This window comes from Lepisma saccharinum, chromosome 3, assembly GCF_977018435.1.
Source record: "Lepisma saccharinum chromosome 3, izLepSacc3.1, whole genome shotgun sequence".
Taxonomy (NCBI): domain Eukaryota; kingdom Metazoa; phylum Arthropoda; class Insecta; order Zygentoma; family Lepismatidae; genus Lepisma; species Lepisma saccharinum.
This window is the reverse complement of record NC_139231.1, coordinates 33,369,061-33,391,094: the sequence shown is the minus strand read 5'-3', so window position 1 is coordinate 33,391,094 and position 22,034 is coordinate 33,369,061. Positions and strand designations below refer to the sequence as shown.

At 35.1% G+C, this 22,034-nt stretch overlaps 1 protein-coding gene across 2 annotated transcripts in view; it reads left to right on the top strand.

Moving 5' to 3' along the window:
- Window positions 1-15,560, top strand: part of LOC145984963 (uncharacterized) — a 143,114-nt gene extending 127,554 nt beyond the window's left edge. For both annotated transcript variants that reach the window (XM_083118407.1, XM_083118408.1), the window contains exons 8-9: window positions 4,587-4,956; window positions 7,794-15,560. In XM_083118407.1, coding sequence (XP_082974533.1) covers window positions 4,587-4,956; window positions 7,794-8,197 — 774 coding nt within the window. In that variant the 3' untranslated portion in view covers window positions 8,198-15,560. The remainder of the gene's footprint in view (window positions 1-4,586; window positions 4,957-7,793) is intronic.
- Window positions 15,561-22,034: the final 6,474 nt, after the last annotated feature.

Here is a 22,034-nt window from a genome sequence, read left to right as displayed (position 1 = left end):
CTAGAATTTATTGAAAAGTTAGTGAAAATTGTTGTACAGCCAGGTTTGAACCTGCGACTTGTCGCTTCTACTTGCCCTACAAAGTCAACATCACATAAAAACTCTGATATTAGTGTGTGTGTGTGGGTGTTGTTATCCAGGTTGACTGTAATTTTCCATTGTCATTTGGCTTGAGAAGTCCAGTACTGTGTGTTGTAAGGTAGTCGAATTTCAACCTTTCATGAACACTTAAATACCTTTTGTCGTGTACAGACTAAAGATGTACACCAGACCTATGTTATAACATAGTTCTTTTGTCTCGTTTTCATCATGTATGCTGCAAATCTGAATTGTCCTTTGTGAAAGGACGTGTACTGTCTGTATTATGATGTAAGTTGTTTATGCATACATCTTGATGAGTTTGTGAATTGCACACTTTTGCTTGTGACTTCAATCTATTTGTATTCTTTTCTCCACACTCCAGCATACTGAAGAACCTGCACTTAACACCTTTCAGACTGTTTTTCTGCAGGTTAAGATTGTCCTGGCATCTAACCTTCCATCAAGAATAATCCTCTGCTAGTTTTGTGTGTTTTGCCCTTGTTTGTACATCTTGTTCCTACATTGCCTCTGTTTTTAGGCTCTGTTACCTTCTATTATAACTTAGATGTTACAAAGTAACAGAGCTTAATTTCTATCATAATTTTGTGTGGAGAGTTCAGTGGGTGATAAGTGACTTCTTACTTTCAAACATTTATTTCTCCTAAAATATTCAAAGTAGCACTCCACAGATGTTTCCTCATGTGTAGTTTATTGTTGACATTAGTTCTAAAGTTACAACTCAATGTGTGCTCCTACACACGTTCTTGAATGGACAGGCACATTTTCCACAGCCCTCTTTTAGACCTTGACAGATCTTGCATTCAAGATCATTAATTTTTCTGTTTGTTTTTGCATCCACAACAGCATGTCTTGCCATCGTCGCACTTGGAAAACAGACTGCAACACCTCTTACCTTGCACCAATTTCAACTCTTTCCTCAATGCCCAATCAACAGGCCATCTCTACGAGATTTCAAAATGAAATTTCTTAAACTCTCACTAGATACTGCAAATCTTAAAATTTTTGTGGCCACATCTTAAGGAAAACAGTGGAAATGCAATAAGTATTGAACCTGTAAGGTTGTCACAAAGTTTGCACAAAAAATGTGGTTCTCTCGCCAGTCTTACCAAAATGTGAGTGTGGCTTGGTGTATGTGTATGTGAAGGGGGAATCCATGTGAGGAGCAGGCAGGAGGGGTGGGAATGAGGGTTGGGGCTGAGATTTGGGTTGGATGTTATTGGGTGCCCTTGTTCAGGTCAAGGAAAATGGGTGCATTCATGACTGATACCTAAGCTCTTTCCAAACATTTTCATGCTTAGATGTTGGTGGAATGGGTTAAAGAGCAAATGATCGCTACTCAGAAGCTGCCATTGCCGTGGGTATAATAAGTTAGGAATTGGGTAGCTTCTCAATAAACAACCCCATATAAGTGAACACAGGTGGAAGAGTCAGGAAGTATAATGCGAAATTCGGTGAGTTTCCTGTTTCATTCCCGTTGTATACCAGGTGAGTTTTTTAGCTTCACACAACGAAATCTCTCAAAGTGTGCATCTGATAAAAAAAGTTCTGAATGAAATTTGTTTGTCACGAAGGGGCTCATCCAATGATGCCAAACTCCACCCCCCACCCCACGTTCTGGGTGTGGGGTGAGGGGCAACTTTAAAATCTCAAATGGGAACCCCAATTTTGTATTGCAGATTCGGATTCTCCAGACAAAAATACGTAGGTTTTGTCTTAAACTTGTTTGTGGATTTGTGATAGATGGCGCTGTAATCGCAAAAATGAAATATTGCGGAAATGGTAAAAAATGCACTTTTAATCGCAAAATGACTTGAGGCATGTTGAATTTTTATAAGAAACTGCATTTAGCATAACCCAGGAACAACGATTTGGATGTAGCAGTATTTTGTTCGCATTGGGGTGCTTGTGTTAGGTGAGTCCCCTTGCCTCTCACCATTGGGTGGGGTGCTTGTTTTAAGTGAGTCCTCTCACCTCACCATCGGGGTGCTTGTTTTTAATAATCATTTTACAATAAGTGCTCGAAAATGTCACCACCTGCTTCGATACACTGATTTATCGGCACTTGGAATGATTGGACACAACTGAGAAGCGTGCCCGGTGTAATCTTTCGACACATTGGTGATTCGCTCAATCATGTTCTCATGCGTTGTTGGCAGTTCATTATAAACTTCTCTTCACGTAGCCCCACAAACGAAAGTCAGGCAAAGTAAGATCTGGCGATCTTGCAGGCCAAGACACTGGACCACCTCTTCCGATCCACCGACGGTTGTACACGCAATCTAATACTTCCCGTGCTGCAATGGAATAATGTGCTGGACAACCGTCATGTTGAAACAACATTGTTTGTCGCACATCTAAGGGAAGGTCTGCAAGCAATACTGGAAGTTCGTTCTGCAAGAAGTTTTGATATTTCTCACCATTTAAGTTCCCATCGATAAAATATGGACCAATAAGTTTATCGCCAATTATTCCACACCAAACATTTACATTCCAAGGGCGCTAATGTTCAACTTGGCGTAACCAATGCGGGTTTTCGACACTCCAATAATGCATGTTGTGTCGATTAATCGTACCGTGGTTTATAAAAGTAGACTCGTCAGAGAACAAAACTCGAGCAAAGAAATTGGGGTCTCCTTGTATTTGCTGAAGCGTCCATTGACAGAATGTCACTCGGTTCAGAAAATCATCGCCATGAAGTTCTTGATGCAAGGAAACATGAAACTGATGATATTTTTTACGCTTCAGTATTTGGCACACAGTAGTCTGCGAAATTCCCGATTCACGACTTATTTGTCGAATACTAACGTGAGGGTTATGAGCCACTGCAGCTAATACCGCAATTTCATTATTTTCTGCAGCAATTGTTCTTCGTGGATTCCTTTTTTTTTTTGGTAGTACAGTTCCCTCGGTGGAGAACTGTTGAACAACTCTGCGAGTTAGTAATCTTCACAGCTAATGTTCTGCTGCTGATGTTCTGCTGATGTGCTGCCGATGGCTGGTACTGGCCCCACCCACTTGCTTTGTCCCTCACCCCTCCTTTTCCTCGCTACTTCTGCATTATTATGTCATCCCTCTGCCTTGGAACTCCTCTATCATCATGAACACTCATGTCATTTCTTTCGTTACATTAAAGCCTATTTGTTTTTATCTTCTTCACATCTTTCCTCTACATTCCCTTCAACATTTTACAGTTTTATAATTGGTTAACCTCGTTTTTAACAGATTGCCGAGCATGTTTCAGGACCGCATGTTTTATCTTACAAACCATTACATTACACCTTGTTTCCCGGTCAAACAGACACGGCACAATCTGCCACGAAGCCTGACAAAGAGGACAGTGTCTTTCTTGAGAATTGCACCAAATCTTACTTTTTGCGATTACAGCGCCAGCTATCACAAATCCAAAAAAAACAGTTTCAGACAAAACCTACGTATTTTTGTCTGGAGAATCCGAATCTGCAATAAAAATGGGGGTTCCCATTTGAGATTTTACAGTTGCCCCTCGCCCCACCCCCAGGAGGTGGGGTGGGGAGTGGAATTTGGCATCATCGGATGAGCCCCTTCGAGACGAACAAATTTCATTTGGAACTTCTTTTTGATCAGATGCGTACTTTTCGAGATATTTCATTGTGTCAAGCTGAAAAACTCACCCGGTATATGTATATACTTTGTTGCTAAACTCATCTAGCTAGGAAATGTGGTTGTAATACCTAAATTATGACATATTTAGGAAATAGGAATTGTTCCTTCATTATAGTAAATAGGGAAGTGATTTTAAGGTGCAACACCTTTCCAAAAAATATAGCTGTTTTCATACCTTTCATTTGAGATGTATTTTAGGACATGAAATTAAGTAAAATGAACAGTTTGTTGCAGCTTTTTGCAACTGTTCATGAGATTAGCAGATTTTTCCTCTTTTTACCCCCTCTTTCATGCTTCGGCACAGTTTTCCTCTCTTTTCTTTCATGTTTTGTTAAAAAAAATTGATAGTCTCATTTTGTAGAGCAGAGCGAGAGCTATAAAATGGTATAATATAATCATTGCAGCCTAAAAATTTCTCAAGCAAAACCTGCGAGAGAAAATGCAAACTCCAACAAAACCTATTCAGCAGAACCACAGTGCTCTATGCGGTCCACAAACATTACAGAAGGTGCAGAAAAAGAGAGCATTGAATAAAGGCATTTTATCAACACCTTTTTTTGCATCTTTTTGAAAACATTTTCAGAACCTTTTTTATCCCCCCTTTCCTGACCATAATTTTGCACCTTAAAATCCTTTCCCTAGTAATAAAGAATTATTTTACACGCAAGTACAGGAGTTACCAGGTATGGCCAAGATAACTACATTTCAAATTAACTAGCACCCATTTTGAAAGCAACAGAAAATATAAAAGATTGTTAGGTGCAATATCTGGATACAATTTCATGTATGTGACCTTTCATAATGTGCAAGTAGATATGCTAGTGATTTTGTTTTTACCTTAGGCACAATTCCTGAGTAATGTGGCCTTGCGCCCACTGGAGGATTGTATCGAGAAGGAAGCAGATCAGAAGACTGACATAAACATGAATGGCTGCACAAACATTTCGGTTTCTTTCCCTTTGGGCAAAATAGCCTTACTGGACACTATAAATACACCAGCCTTTAAATTCTATCACAATAGTGATTACGAACATTATTGCAGTAGCAAGGATTACCATGAAATTAATGGCAGGAAACTGAGAGCAATACCTAGTGAATTGTCATGGCCTGTGATGTGGAGAAATACTGGCAGGAGGAATGAAGATATATGGACCCATTTGTACAGTTTCACTAAGCGTCAGAAGGAGGAGAGGTTGCGAACAATTGCTACAGGTATGTCAATTATTGTTAGTGCAATACTTTAGTGTTTCTTAGGCCTACCTGATAAGTACAACAAACAGCTTACGAGAAGATTCCCAAACAATGGGTGATGGGGTAATGGGAAGGACCATTTGCAGATTTTAGGGGTAGCAGGAAGCATTCCACTGTGGTCAATGTCCTTTTTTCTTTTTTTCTCAGTGTCCAGAATAGTTTTGTATTGTTTATCTGGTACAATATTTAGTCTCCATTTCAAAGAACTTCATAAAGAATATATGGCAAAGACTTGCATCAGTGCACCTGTTACAGCAAGACCACGTGTGTTTCTGACTAAGGATGCACTACCCCAACCCTAATAGTGGAGTCTCCTGTCGTAATGCCACTGCACTTCCGTCGGGGATCTTCTGAGTGGTCAGCTGTACATTTATTATGCTGTCACCTTGTGTTCAAGCTAATGAAGCCCTGGCGCCCTCTTATGTAAGGTTGTAATTTTGTCACATCTGTGACAAGTCCCCTATACAGTAGGCTGTAGTGAGGAGTAATTGTACAAAAACATAGGGTCAAAAGTTGCATCTTGGCCCCAAATATTTACAGAAATAATTTCAGAATTGTTATTGAATTTCTCACCCTGCCTCATCAGGGTTGAAGTTTCATATTTCATAACCAAATCTAAAAAATTGTATATCCTTGCATTGCAACTTATAAAAGCAATTACTCATGTGCATGTGGATTGATAATACATTGGTAATGTGTGAGTGTATGCTGTGACATAATGAATAATCCCAACCCTGAAGAGAACCTTATGGGGCCTCTCACTTAAATTTTGTTCAGTATGTCCTTCACTTTGCTAGTTCCTTATTCTTTTAGATGTATAGCCATGATAAATACCGTATTTGCAGGTACCCTTTTTCGTACACATTTTTGAGGAAGCAGTTTTATCACTGAATTTACAATTAATTTACAGTATTTGAAATATAAAGTAATTAATATGTAGGTTTACTTTCAACAAATAACTTACCTAATCTGACTAGAAAAGAATACATTTTTAATATTCTTAGTCTCACACCACAAGGAAATTGTCTAACTCAGAACAGAAAATTTCTAGAAATGAATATAATCAAAAACTGAGTATCAGCATGTAAGACACACCCTGTTTTTTGCCTGAGGTAATGTCTTGCTTCATGTAGTCATTAGATCTGTCTGTATTTCTTATGTTCATATTATTATTATTAAAAAGCAAAGGAAAGTTGTTAAAAAATGGATGTTCTCTAACACCTATAGTTATTAAAGATGATGATGGTTTTTAACTTTTAGTTATTGTGACATTAAAAACTTGAAATAATTAACTGAATAATTTTCAAAATAACTCTTTTCATCTAAATATGAAGATTTCAGATTATGCAGGTGTAGAAATTTGGAGAAAATAATGTAAACTGGGGGAGGGGAATACAATTTGTAGACATGTCCTTCAAAATATTCATAGTGGATTAATCATCCCCTTAAGATACAATATAACATAATCCCGAATATCAGCCAGTTAGACTTTGAGACCAAGATGTTCATCATATTTTCCCACTTTGACCAGAAACTAATAGTGTTCCTATCAGCAGTGTCTTCTCTAAATGTATCAAGGTTGGAGAAGTGACACACATTCCAGAAACAGCAAATCTGAAAAATTATTGGAAACGTTCTTTGGACTTTATCACATGTGTTGATTTTGAGATGATCACATTTCCATTTTTAAAAATATGACTTACCGGAGAGTTTTTGTTTTGTAAGATTTTTTATTACCATATATGGTGAATTACAGTTATAGTTAGCAGCTGAGTTCCACAAGTGGTACTGGAGAATGTTGTGCATGTCCGCTAAGGTTGAATTCTATGCCATATTCACCCTTATTCCTGAACTCAAATTGTTCTCTAAAGATGAAAAAAGTCTGAAACATTTTGTTTGTTTTGTTTCTTGCAATACATTTAGAGAAGGACTGATGCAACACATTTCCCTAATTTTCTGTAATTTTAGTACCTAGCCAGTTAAATATAATGAAATGTATTGATATGTTCAAACAAGCAGTATGTTCTTGATTGCAAATCAACAAACAGTGCAGATACTGTATTTATGTGTGTATAGTGCGCTTGCATGTATAATGTGCACTCTGGTTTTGGATGGGTAAAAGTGACAAAAAAATTATATCTTGTATATAATGCGCAGTACAATCCAGTTTCAAGTAATGGCTTTCTTAGTTGTAGGTTGTAAATATTAAATTGCTCATTCCTTCTTTTTCAAAATATGTACTTTTTCTTTCCGTGACTAATGTAACATTTATACGAGGCACATTCAGGATCTTCCAAATAGCAGTTAGCAGTACAAGATTTCTTCCATTAAGGAATTTACACACTCAGTGTGTGTCATATTTTTTGGCCAGTAATACATATTAATTTTTATTATATTTTACCTTATGTTGTCTTCCATCCAAAGTACCATAAAAATCAGAACGTTTCTTCATTTTTTGATGAACTTATTTCAACCGCATTTCACATTAGTGTCGTTATCTTGTATGGAATACTGTTTCCATATTCAGAAACTGCAGGATTCAAGCTTTACAATGATATATAACATGATAGGGTTCCGTAAACATGAAAAATCAATGCAAGTGTCCCAAAATCATGTAATGACCTTGTACGGTTTCATCTTGGCTGTCTGAATTATTCCGTGCTTAATACGCACCACAGTTTTTGGGGGCAAAGATTTTGGAAAAAAAGTGCACATTATAGATGAGTATGGTAATTAAGAACTGTCTAGCCAATTATAATATATATGTCTACATACATTTTTTTTGCTTTTTTTAACAGGGCTTAACAAGAAAAGTCGCTTTCACCTAAAGCAATGCAAAGACTTGAGAATAGTTTTAAACAGGTTAACACCTGAAGAAATAGACTTTTACACTAAGCCAAAGAAAGGTGTGAAGGGAGCACAGGTGAAACACTTGAATGTGAAACCAGGCTCATGTACAACATTCCTGCCAAATGGTCAGTGCAGTGCTGCTATGGACAAGAATGGTGAACATGGGAAAGTGTTACAGCACAAACTAAATGGTGTACATTATGATTGTGTGGTTCCTATTGTTGACATATTTTCTTCCAAATGTTCAAAATACAGATTGAATCGCATAAAATTGTCCCCTGTAGATAAAATCAAATTGTGCAAGAATGTTGCTTATCAGGTGAATGGGAAGAAAGTAAAAATAAATTTGTGAGCAAGATTTTGTGTGTGTGTGTGTGTACAGGAACAAAGAAATAAAAGGTGCTTCAAGAATATGTCTCATGGAAAACGTATCAAAAAGAAAGAAAAAATAGTACACTTCCATAAGTGCCAAGAATATGACACTACTCCGACACATCATTCAATTAAGTTTTTGTAACTGTACATCATTTTATTTTTCTAGCTACTAAGACAATATGTGGTAGTTTTGACATATTTATGTAGGAATTTTTGTTTCATTAAACATTTTATATACTAAACATGTAACTGTTGCAATTTTGTGATATTCCAGAAAACAAAAGTGTTTCACAAACAGGAAGACCAATATGGTAACTAAAGATACAAATTTTTAGTAATGCTGTACTATCGAACTTCAGGGTTGTAACTTGTAGTGTTGTGTAAAGTATTATATGTACACGTTCATGGTATGTATGTTGTGTATATAGATATATATATATGTGTGTCCTTTTCTATGAAAAAAAAATAATGGTGATGTCATGTTATTGGAAGTTTGAGACTCATTTTCTGTTTTTCTAATATGGGAGAAGCACATAGTCTTGATATTGATAATCCATTTTTCTTGGTGAAGGAAGAATTAAGCAAGAATGAAGACAATATTTATCTTGAACATTTGGTAAACGTAGTTAAGTTGTTTAGGTTCCAGTGCAAATTTGAAGTTGTTTTTATGATGGTTAAAGTTATTGAGCTTTCTGAAGAAAGTATACTTTAAAATTTAAATTAATAGTTCCAGTGTTTAAATACTTACTATGTCCATATGCTGGAGGCTGGACAATACACATAGGCAAAATTATGTATTTCCATTTCATTGTAAATTGAATATTTTTGTATTGAATTTTTCTTCCTTGTAAAATGATAATTTCAAAACAAGCTTTCCTAAAAAATTCAACAAATATTGTTTGTTCAGAACTGCGGCAATTATTTGTAAGTCTACAGAAATCTGCCACTTATTAAAATATTTTTATATCTTTACTGTGAATTTTTGTTTTTAGCTGAAATTCATGGATTTTTTTTCTTTTTTCAAGTGTTTTACTTCCACTTACAGTGCTTCCACTGCCAAATAAGGTGTAGCAGTAGACTTCAACAGTGGTCACTAAGACTTCCATTGAAATTTCACAAAAAAGATCCTGTTAGAGAAGGGGAACCAACAATTTGGTTTACACATATACTTTTGTGCTGATTTGTAGATTCAGTGTAATTTGTACTAGGCAGAAATGCCAGTGTTGGGTATTTACTTACCTGGCATCCAAATTTTTAAGTTTTCTAGATACTAGAATTATCTAGATATTTGGGTAATTCATTGCTTTCTACATTGACATGATAATTGAAGGGGCCTAACATTAGTATATATTGGATACTTTTGCTAACTTATCATGGTCTCTATACATACCTGACTATGAGTATTCATGTAAGTAAATAGGAGTTTTTACTTGCTTAGCCTTGGACCTTTTGTCATGGTTCTTGTTACATAAAGGCAAATGGTGACTGTTTAATATGGAATTTTTATTGTGAATGTTTTATTCTTATCTTCCATAAAGGCTACTCTCACAATATGTCAAAATGCCTACACCTTTGCAGTTCTGTATAATGTGGTTATACTTTTGCGTATTTCTATGCAGCTTTTAATCATAGTTACTGTAATTTAATTATACTTTTTGAACAGGAGTGGGATCAATTAATTGAAGACAAGGTCACATTTTGTTCTAATTTGATATTTCTGTAAGTAGTTGTAATATGCATGGAAAGAAACTTTGTGTGGAATTGAGGTAATGTTCTTGAAACACATTGTTTCATTTTATTAAATTTCTGTTAATACCAGATACAAAAAGGCAATATACTGCATTCTCTTTTTCTAATGTTGCAGTAGTTCTATGCTGACAAAATGCATTGTATTTATTTTTAAAATTAAATTTTGCTAAAGTAAATATATTATCTCCTTACATGCTAACATATCTGTGGTAGATACAAGCTTCCTTCCCATAACAAATCCATGTGTGTACTTCGTTACATTTTAAGAAAGAAAACTTAATGACACAGTGAAATGGAAATACATATACAAATATACATATATATTGTAACAATTAAAGAGATAGAACTGCATAATGTAACTGTCTCAACTTACAAAGACTTGCCTTATTTTTTTTTCTGAATTGAAGGTAATTCAGGAATAATTTGAGAAGACTAAACTCCCTTGTATCGGGTTAAATATCCAAATGCAATTAAGAGAAAACCTTTACTATTCAATCAAAATTTACTAAAATGAGTCTGGTAATTCATGTGGTATATTTAGTTGTCGAGCTAAAACTTCTTGCTTGCGTAAATTTGAAATCTTGTTTCTTACTGGTCAGAAGTGAACAGTATTGTGGTAGTGTTTACAAATTTTGCTGAAAAACTATTCATGGTTTTGTGAAGAGATTACAAAATTCTGTATTTTGTCCTTGAAGGACTCATCAGTTTTTATTATTGTTATGTATGTATGTATATATATATATCTATATATGCTTGCTTTTATCCATTATAATATCTATATATATATATAAAATGCACCACAGGGTGTTCTGTTCTCAATAGAATAATATCAATGTGAGGATGTTACTATAAAATGGGCTAAATTGTTCCTTATAGAAAAAAAATCAAGATATTTGTATAAATAGTTTCCTTATAATTTCAAATGCAGTTTGAATAGTAGAATGAACAGCCCTTCAATAGTCATTACAAGTTGTTTTTTCCCATGTTTCTTTTACAGTACTTTGCATGAGAACCATTAAACAGCAAACATCATAATATGGCACACCTTAACTTTCTTGCAAGTTTCCATTTGAGAGCACCAAACAACATACTATACAAAAATAAAATGCCAAAGCTAGTGTTTCATTGGCATTGTGTGAACATGTGGTGAATGACACACACACATTAAATGGACAGAATTCCACAATTCTATTGGTTTCTGGTAGGGAAAAAAAAACATATCGAATTAGCAGTATTTTAGCATGCAAGCAATGCATAAAAAATTATGTAATGGCAGTTTATCTGTTTTAAAAAAATATATTTGAGAATAATCTTATACTTAAACTGCAAGAATTTGAATCCTCCAGACGAATTTTGTTTAACTTACCAACAAAAATTTGAAAATTTGGCCACTCTTGGTTATCTTTTATCTTTACTCTTTTTAGTACAATCTTCTAAATGGTTCAAGTCAATTGCTGAAATTAAATCCTTAACATTTTGTCTTCCATTAATCAATGATTTCTGTTTGATAATATTAGTTCATGTAGACATTCATCAATTTGTAAAAGCATTATGAATTGGAAATTTCTGTAGAAGTTAATCAAATAATTGTCATGGATCATACATGTGATCAATCAACTGATCACCTGATCAATTTATACCGAAACAAATGTCAAACAAAAGAATACTAGATTAATGGAAAACAAAGTGTTAAGGCTTTAATTCTAGCAATTGGTTTAAGCTCAACAGGTCATTTAATAGGTATCTACTAAAAAGAATAAAATATAACATTCTTGACAAACTGAAATGGTTCTAAGAAATACATCGATCATTTGTGTGTTGACTTAGGCCTTAATAAAAGTTGGGAATTTATTATTTAAAATCCTAACTAAAGTACATAAGAGGTGTGGAAATAAATCTCACAAGTTTACCCATGTACATTCTTCACACTTGCAACACTTCTTAATTTTCCTTTCTATTCTAGAATATGTTGACTAATTCAGTTAACTGTAAGGTAATTTTAACAATCAGTAGTGCACAGGAGGTTGATGTGATAATGTGCTCAAGCTGTCATTAATTTTACATTCAAGTGTGAACTATATTGGCACATAGTGAAAGTAGGTATTGTTATTAAATGGATTTTTTTGAAATGTTGCTCTCAGCTCGTGGTGCAAGCTAAACTTTCAAAACAAATTTGAAAATCAGCTTACTTTCTATAATTTAGTGAGTATTTATAAATTACATTGTGCAATGATCTCAAAATGTGATAATTTATGTATACATGATTATAGGTAAGTAGATTATTTAAGTTCTCTGAGCATGATTATGTATTGTAATTTTGCTCGCAGGTGTTTTGTAATTTTCCTTTGTCATTTAGTTTTACTCTGTAGCTGTATGCATAAACGTGATAATTTATGTGTACGTGATTATGCATTATAATTTTACTTTTGGAATTTTATAGTATTTCTTTGTCATTCAGTTTTACTCTGTTGTTGTAATGGAAAGTTGTTGGAGAAGTGATGATGGCCCAGTAATCCAGAAATACAAATTTATAGAGTGTATGATGTCTCCTCTGCAATAATTAAATGCTAGTGTGCATGTCGGATAAGTTATTGCTAGTAGTAAGAAATTTTTGTTCCAATTTATTACTTTAGGGTTCAGTAAGTACAAGTTTATTACCGAAATGAAGGTTGAACTTTTGTATATTGTACTTCTTTATTTTGAGTTTTGCAGTGTGATTGTAATATTCAAAAACTAATTCTAAATAAAATATAATTACAGTTTCAGTTAAGAATGAAAAGTCTGTATGATGTAGTTTGGTGTATTGATTGACATACAAATTTACAAATGTAGGTACTGAAGAAATTTAAAACCTGATAAAAGAATGAAGTCCATTGTTTTCCAGTAGACAAAAGTTCCATTTGTCTTTTTTCTAGTAGCATTTCTTATTGAATACAAGTGTCCATCTGTCCACATGGTAAAATTTACTGAATACATGCATTGTGCCACTGTATGGATACTCCAAAAACAGTGAAACCCCGATTTTACATTTTCCCCGCATTATAAAGTAAAGTTTGATGGTCCCAACATAACAAAATGTTAAGAAATTTTCCTCGATTTTACATTTTCCCGCATTTAAGTTTTTTCAGCTTAGTCCCCTGAGAAACGTAAAATCGAAGTTCCACTGTATTTTAAAAAATACTTAACAGTTTCAAGCCTCTTCTCTTGATAGTTGCCTATGTTTTCTTTCTCAAGACTTGCAGATGTGTGGTCACATGTTATAATTCCTTGAATGTATGGTCCTGTTAAAATTCCTTGATGATGATGTTGGATGTATGGTTCCATGTTAAAATGTCTTCCTTCACATCCTAGGAATTTTAATATGTGGTCGTCAATCAATCAGCAAGCCGTGAAAAATAAAATGTATGTTCTTCAAATTATAGCAACCATTGAGAGAAGAGGCACCAAATTGTAAATACTTTTTAAATATTTTTGCAATGTGTTCAGTTATTTGCTGTAGCATTCATTACAACTTTGCCAGTTATGGCCTTTCTTCCTGCCTTTCAAAGCCCAGCCTTCAAAAACTTTTTGTTCTTTCTCCTTTCAGTATTTCTTTTATCTGTGGTGCACTCAAAGTGATGCAAAGGTTCAGTTCCTTCAAAATTTATCATGGGAAAACTTGAAATTACACTTCTTGCTTTGTCACTAAAGAAGTGTCAATTTTGTTATGTAAATTCGTAATATGTAGAGTTGTAAATTAGTCTCTCTTTTCTTTCTAATCAAATTCATACATCTCAAAGTCACAACATGTAATAATATAACAACTAAATGCAATGTGTCTAGGTATTCAGTGGTAATTCAAATCCCCCCCCCCCCCCCATACTCAGTGCATAGTTGTACTTAATCATACTACACAAGTACTAGAGTTGGGGCAGATTAGTTGGTATGCTATTAGCATATTGGTTTATTTCTAAAATTCCAGATAATTTTACAGTTCCAATATTTCTATAAACAACATGTAATTTAGTGTAAAATTCTTCTATTTTGATATGCTTTTAAAGCAATTTGTAAATGTCCAAGTCCACAGGTTAATTTTCCAAGTGAAAATCCATTTGAAATACTTGGTGGTGTTGGTTAATGAAGGAAGTGAATGAACATGGAACATTTTTTTTTGTCTGCAAAATTTCATATCCATTCATTAATAATTGCAAGCAACAATACTTTTACTAGCAGCATTTCAGTTCTACACATTAAGGTTTATATCAGATCAAATGTCATTATTAATAGATAAAATACAAAGGAGGATGTTTTTGTCTAACAATAATTGTAACTATTTCCATATATGTTCATTTTTTCGATAATATATCCAATATTTTTCCAACCATACTACAAAAAATTAATGGGCACATATGAAATTGCTACTGATAATGATAAAGTACCTATATAAAATTTGTTAATAAGAATAGCTGATAATACACTAAACCTTTATAAAATGACAAATTTTCCATGATACTGAAAGGTTCATTCACCTCCTTAACTGCTCTTGCCTTATGAACAGAAACTACGCATTTTGAAACTTACAAAATCAGGGTACATGATGAATTGTACCTCTATATGTGTAAAAACAATAAAAAAATTAACAGAATTTTGCACTAATTTACAATGTTGTGTAATAAATTTGTAAGATAATTGAAATCGTCCTTCTCCCATGTATGTTTAACTCAACCTGTAGCTATAGTTTGGGATATACCGTAAGACTTAATGGCACTTTTGTCTATCTGAAAGTAATGGAGTTTACTGTATTTTCAATAATGTTTTATAGCTATATTTTAGAAACCTTCATGTCATTTCATATGGACTATGAAATAAAAAAAGTCAATTTCTAATTAGAAGGAACTATGACTTTTCTTCTTTGGGTACAAATTCAACATATACAGAAATACAACCAAAGTGAACTGAATGTAGATTTGTGTAATGTGTGTTCCACAATTGTCACTGTTTAGCATTCTTGATAGTACAAAGTAACCATGGTAGCATACAAGACAATTTACCTTTGTACACTAAGAACCTATTACAAATATGTTAATTGCTTTCCAGTGTAATTTATTTTAATGGAACAAAAACATTTTTTCCCCATTTTAGTAACATTAAAGAGATTATACTTTTATTCTGTTTGTGTTTGAAGATTTATTGACCTTTTTTTTTTATTATTATTATTTCCATGCTAGATAATACTGGGTGGTTAGACAAGCGGAAATTAAATTCCCTGAACTTTTCAGGACAAATTTTGTGTTTGTGTCTGACAATTATAAACTAAATTCACTTATTTGTAAATGGAAATAAACTCTGACAGCTTCCAGGTATGGATTGTATTAAGTACCTATATTAGTTGACAAGAAATTGACTTAATTTCTCTGATTCGTATACAAACTGGACAATACGAATTTGGAAAAATTATTACAATTCACAAGCCGAGAGATTTTTCATGTGTAAAAATATGATTATTTTTAAAGCTATGACTATGGCTTGGAAGTTGATGAGCTAAAAAATGACCTAAAAAATAATTTTCTGAAAATAGCTTGATTTCTCATATTTTACAAACGAGAGTAGTTTGGTGGTACTACTGAGGCATAGGAATAAAGGCAATTAAGTGATGATGTAGTTTTCTTTATTTTTGCTTTAAGTTTACATAAAATGCACTGCAAGGTTTTTCTGTCATTCACCTCTTTTCAGAGTGGTCTGTCAGTCAGTCAGCATCTGGAAATACAGCGGTGTTTCATGTACAGTCTCTCTCAAAATTTTTAGGATAACGACATTTTAAACTAGGCAACCCAATTTACACAAGGTGTTGGTGGGTTGCGTGTAGAGTTAGGCTCAATTTCAGGGTTGCCACATGCACAATAAATATTTATAAAATACGCGAAAGAAATAAAAACAAGTATTAGTGTATAAAAAGTATTAAAAATATCAATATTATATCGCAAGTGACAAACTTCTTTCTGAAAGAAAAATAATAGGTTTTCTATCATTTCATCGCTGATGAGTCTACAGAAAGGAGAAGAGGTGAGAGAAAACGAGAGGTGACAAATGACAGGAGAAAGAGAGGAGAAGAGGAAAAGTAGAGGAGAGAAGAAAGAGAGGATAGACGAGGAGAGGAGATGTAGTGAGGAGAATGGAAAAATATTCTAGAAGAGATGAGGAAAATGGAGCAAAGAAGAGAAAAGAGAAGGAAAACGAGATGAGAGAAGAGTGGAGAGTGAGTAAAGGAGAGAAAAAGATAAGAACGAAGAGAAGAGGAGAAAAGTGCTTGGAGTCGGAAATCTAAGACAGGAAAGGAGATACGAGGAGTGGAGATGAGTGGGATGGAGATAAGATGCGAGAATAGTAGGGAAGGCGATATGAGATAAAAGCAGAGCAGAAGGAGGGGAGAGAAGAAGGAGAAGAGAAGAACAGAAGGGACTGAAGAGAAGAGGTAGTTGCAGAAAATATTGTCTCAGCGTCAAGAATTGATGCATTGGTCAAATTATCGACATGAAACATTCAATAACATTTTGAAATGTATTGGAGAATGTATTAAATCGGTGCGAAATGCCTTTTGGCTTAGTTCAGAGCAAGGTAAAATCTTCCATGTAAGATCTTTGATTTTACCTGCGATTATACCTCTAAAAACATGATTGTATTTTTAATATTTATAAGAATTATCCAATTTTTGTCCAATTCTCGGTTCTTTGAAATGGAGATTTTGTAATTTAATATTTCCCCTCCCCCATCGTTAATTCCAAACTGAATCATTCCGTTTCACACGGGGTGAACAATGAACAGAATGGGATAGGTCTAAAAGTTACGAAAATTTTCTGCCACCGGAAGGGTTTGAACCTACGACCATCAGATTGACAGTCCTGAACATTAAACACTACACTACAAGCTTTCGCTCCTGAAAGAAAGTAAAGGGTTTTCCAATAAGGGCGGGTCGATGTTGAAATGGAATAAAACAAGCTGTGTGTGAGGTATGAACGAAATTCTTTTTTTATTTGAAAGGCCCATGTATGCCATTATGTATGGAATATAACATCGTTCAAATGTCCACCGTGGCTTCTCACGGTGGCACTTATCCGAGTGGTCCAATTTTCAATGACACTGCCGCATAGATCCGGCTGAATTTGAGCGATGGCCTGGGTGATGTTGACTTTAAGGGCATCGGTCGATTGCGGCTTATTGGCATAGACCTGCGACTTCAGGAAACCCCACAAGAAAAAGTCTAGTAAGGTCAAATCGCACGATCTTGGTGGCCAATTCACGTCACCTCTGCGAGAGATAACCATACCTTCAAATCGTTCATGCAGAATGTCCACTGTGTGGCACGTAGCGCTATCCTGCTGGAACCACATGTCGTCTACGTCCATATCGTTCAATTTGGGCCAAAAGAAATCGGTTATCATCGTTCTGTAGCGCTCGCCGTTGACGGTGATGGCCTCACCAACGTAGTTTTCAAAAAAGTACGGACCAATGCTGCCGCCGGCCCAAAATCCGCACCAAACAGTAACTTTTTGTGGATGCAATGCCACCTGGTGAACCTCGTGTGGGTTGGCGTCGTCCCATATACGGCAATTTTGCTTATTAACACAGCCATTCATCCAAAAATGTGCCTCGTCGCTAAAGATGATTTTTCGGCCAAAATTGGGGTCCTCTTTCAAACGCTCCGAAGCCCAGTCAGCGAACAAACAGCATTGTCTATGGTCATTAACTTTGAGCTCCTGGGTCAGTTGGATCTTGTACGGGTGTAGGCCCAAGTCCCGATGCAAAATTCGCCAAGTTGAAGTCTGCGAAAGGCTGAGTTCTTGTGCACGGCGAGGAATTGACTGCCTCGGGTTCTCCTGCACACTTTCACAGACCGCGGCGATGTTCTCAGCCGATCTGGCGTTCCTTTGACATACGGGTGTTGGCTGATTGTTTACCGAACCGGTCTTCTCGAATTTGGCCACCAAATGTTGGAGAGTCGACTTTGAAGGGCCACCGCGTCTGCCGTAAAATGGGCGCAACACGCGCAACGTTTGCACTAACGAACACTCATTTTGATAATAAATTTTTATCATTTGGACGCGCTGCTCAATCGTGTAACTTGCCATGGTGATTTGGCATCAGTGCCTGAAAAGGAAACAATAGATTAGACAGACGCCACCAAAACAACATGGCCACCACAGGCTGCCAACATCGACCTGCCCTTATTGGAAAACCCTTTAGAAGGAGCTGACCAATGTGAAATGTAGATGCAACTCTCCTCCTACATGTAATGTGCAAACAATACTTGTTTGTAACAAAGAAAACGAAGGTAGTAAAACATTTAATGGAGAATTGCACATGATGAGAACTTTTCATTCGATATTTGCGGAGGTATCCTTGCATTGAACTCGAGTGGGAAAAGGGGTAAAATTAGTATGTCCTGAATTGCCACAATTTATAAATAGTTATTTCATTAATATTTGTCAATGTATTTGAAGCAGTACACAATTATCATTAAAGTATTATAATTCACGACCTTATACATGAAAATATCCCTATGAACGTGTGTCAATTCATTTATTTGTTTATTTTTTTATAAATTCCATTTGCAGAACAATGTAGCTACTATACACTGCTATTACAATTAATGTTACCATGCTCTTGTTTGTAATAAAAGGAGAATTAAAAAAAGAACACCTCCTAAGGAGGATCGAACCTGGGACCACAATCAATGCTTTCAAGAACTCTAACCACTACATCACGCCCTTACTTTCGATTGAAACAACAATTTTTAAGTATTCTGTGTCTCCAATATTGTAAATGAAGTTGGGTATACATGTGGTTGAACTTTTACTTTAATTTTGGATTGTTTTCTTGTAGTATAGCAGATATCTTCGAGAAATAATTTTCGAAGTGATGAAGAAAAATGAGAATATTGGTAGTTGTGAAAATGCGAGTTATTTCTTCTAACTTATTATTGTGATTAAACATTATTAATGAAAACTATCTATAGGCTTAAACATTGCAGGACGATATTCTTTTCCTGCGATACTGGAACAGACGAAATGCTTGTTTCCTGACGCAAGTCTCGTGTTCAGAAACATATTTGCTGTTGCGTAAGGTAACACGAAACAATTACATCATTTGCGAACTACCAAATCTGCGCAACGTTAGACGTAAACAGGCGGAAAATTTTATTCATAAAATCACTTCACATTTGACAGTATTAGTCAAGAGAGACTCGTGGGACACTGTGTTAAGGTGCTGGAGTAAATCCTTCTTATTTTTCTTCCTCGAAGAACAACAATTTTTAAAGTAGAGCAACAGTCGTTCCGCTCTTTCTTATTTCTTTTAAATTCTTCCACATTCCTTTAATTGGGTTAAAAATAAATAAAAATATTCCTTGCATTTCTGACATTGACGTAGACCAGGCCAGTACGCAGTATTTCTTTACGGGAGTGGCCAGACCCTAATGTGTGTGTGTTTGTATATATATATATATATGAGAGAGAGAGAGAGATATTACAAAATAGTTCAAATAGTGCGAGCGCAAAAGCCATGATAATTCTATGTTTAGAAAATAATATATTTATAAATTAAATGTTGCGTACTAGGAATTATTATTACAATAAAGAACATGTCCAATTGTGAGTTAAGAAAACAACAATAACAAAGAGACATTCTCGCATCACGATTGAAGTTCGAAAAAGTCGGGTCAGGGATTGAAAGTAGCGCACTGTCCTGACTAAATCGGTGAATCGGACGTCTGCTAGCCTTGCATTATAAAACTAAAACCATCCAATATGCAGCCTGAAGACTTTTGCGCAAGAAACAGATTCATTTATGTAAGAACAAAATTGAAATGTTTACACATTTCTAAAATAGACGATGTTATTTTCGTAGTTATTGATAGGTTCACATTTAAATATTTCAGGGTTCGAGGGGGGCATGGCCCCCATGCCCCCCCTGGATACTGGCCTGACGTTAGTGACGTAGACAGTGGGAGAGAAATTTTGGAGAATCTTTGTATTAAATTTATTATTTACATCCACCTTATGCTCAGATAGGTTTATTGGCAATCGTGAACTTTTCGTTTAATAGATAATATTTGGTTTTAAATGATGGGAGAACATTGGTCTAATTTTCTTTCTTGCTCTTTTGTGAGAATATATACTTCTACAATAGCAATCGCGTTCGGAAACGGTGAAAAAAAATGACTTGGTTTTCAAAGACAGACAACCTTGGTAGCGTAGCTTGCTCACGTTCACGCTATTCAAGGCCGCTTCTTATCGCAAAACATTGTCCGTCGATGCACCCAGCAGCAAGTTACGAGTGACCAGAGTCGAAATTTAAAGAGAACCTGAAGAATGATAGATTTCATCAGAGGCGGCTAGGTGGGCACTAGCTCAACATGCAATAGTTTAAGTGATAATTTCTGACAACCAAGAAACCTTATTGAATAAGTATTGGGATAGTAATACGCGTACCCGCTCTTTTTTAACAATGCAAGCTCGAAGACAATCTGTATTCCATTTGTTTGTATTGGCAACTTGGTCAACCTGAGGTTATTATAAGGAACTATTTCCTAGATGTTCATGTAACCATTATAAAATTACAAATAAAATATATTCACAAGCTTAGATATACTAACAACGAAGAAATAAATTCAGAGTTAATTTTCAAATGCATGTGTATAGAGTAATTCTAGAAGTACAGAGCTATATCAGAGTATTGAACTTCTTTTTGCAGGATAACGTTTACAATATTGACGCGACAGAATAATTAAGAACTGTTTCTCCAAGGGAAGCAAAGGGCGTAGTGTATTGGTTAGAGTTCTTGAAAGCATTGATTGTGGTCCCAGGTTCAATCCTCCTTAGGAGGTGTTCCTTTTTAATTCTCCTTTTATTACAAACAAGAGCATGGTAACATTAATTGTAATAGCAGTGTATAGTAGCTACATTGTTCTGCAAATGGAATTTATAAAAAAAATAAACAAATAAATGAATTGAGACCCGTTCAAAGGGATATTTTCATGTATAAGATCGTGAATTATAATACTTTAACGATAATTGCGTACTGCTTCAAAGACATTGACAAATATTAATGAAATAACTATTTATAAATTGTGGCAATTCAGGACATACTAATTTTACCCCTTTTCCCACTCGAGTTCAATGCAAGGATACCTCCGCACATATAGAATGAAAAGTTCTCATCATGTGCAATTCTCCATTAAATGTTTTCTCCAAGTCGTACTACCTTCGTTTTCTTTGTTACAAACAAGTATTGTTTGCACATTACATGTAGGAGGAGAGTTGCATCTACATTTCACATTGGTCAGCTCCTTCTACTTACTTTCAGGAGCGAAAGCTTGTAGTGTAGTGTTTAACGTTCAGGACTGTCAATCTGATGGTCGTAGGTTCAAACCCTTCCGGTGGCAGAAAATTTTCGTAAGTTTTAGACCTATCCCATTCTGTTCATTGTTCACCCCGTGTGAAACGGAATGATTCAGTTTGGAATTAACGATGGGGGAGGGGAAATATTAAATTACAAAATCTCCATTTCAAAGTACCGAGAATTGGACAAAAATTGGATAATTCTTATAAATATTAAAAATACAATCATGTTTATAGAGGTATAATCGCAGGTAAAATCAAAGATCTTACATGGAAGATTTTACCTTGCTCTGAACTAAGCCAAAAGGCATTTCGCACCGATTTAATACATTCTCCAATACATTTCAAAATGTTATTGAATGTTTCATGTCGATAATTTGACCAATGCATCAATTCTTGACGCTGAGACGATATTTTCTGCAACTACCTCTTCTCTTCAGTCCCTTCTGTTCTTCTCTTCTCCTTCTTCTCTCCCCTCCTTCTGCTCTGCTTTTATCTCATATCGCCTTCCCTACTATTCTCGCATCTTATCTCCATCCCATTCATCTCCACTCCTCGTATCTCCTTTCCTGTCTTAGATTTCCGACTCCAAGCACTTTTCTCCTCTTCTCTTCGTTTCCTTCTCTTTTCTCTTCTTTGCTCCATTTTCCTCATCTCTCCTAGAATATTTTTCCATTCTCCTCACTACAT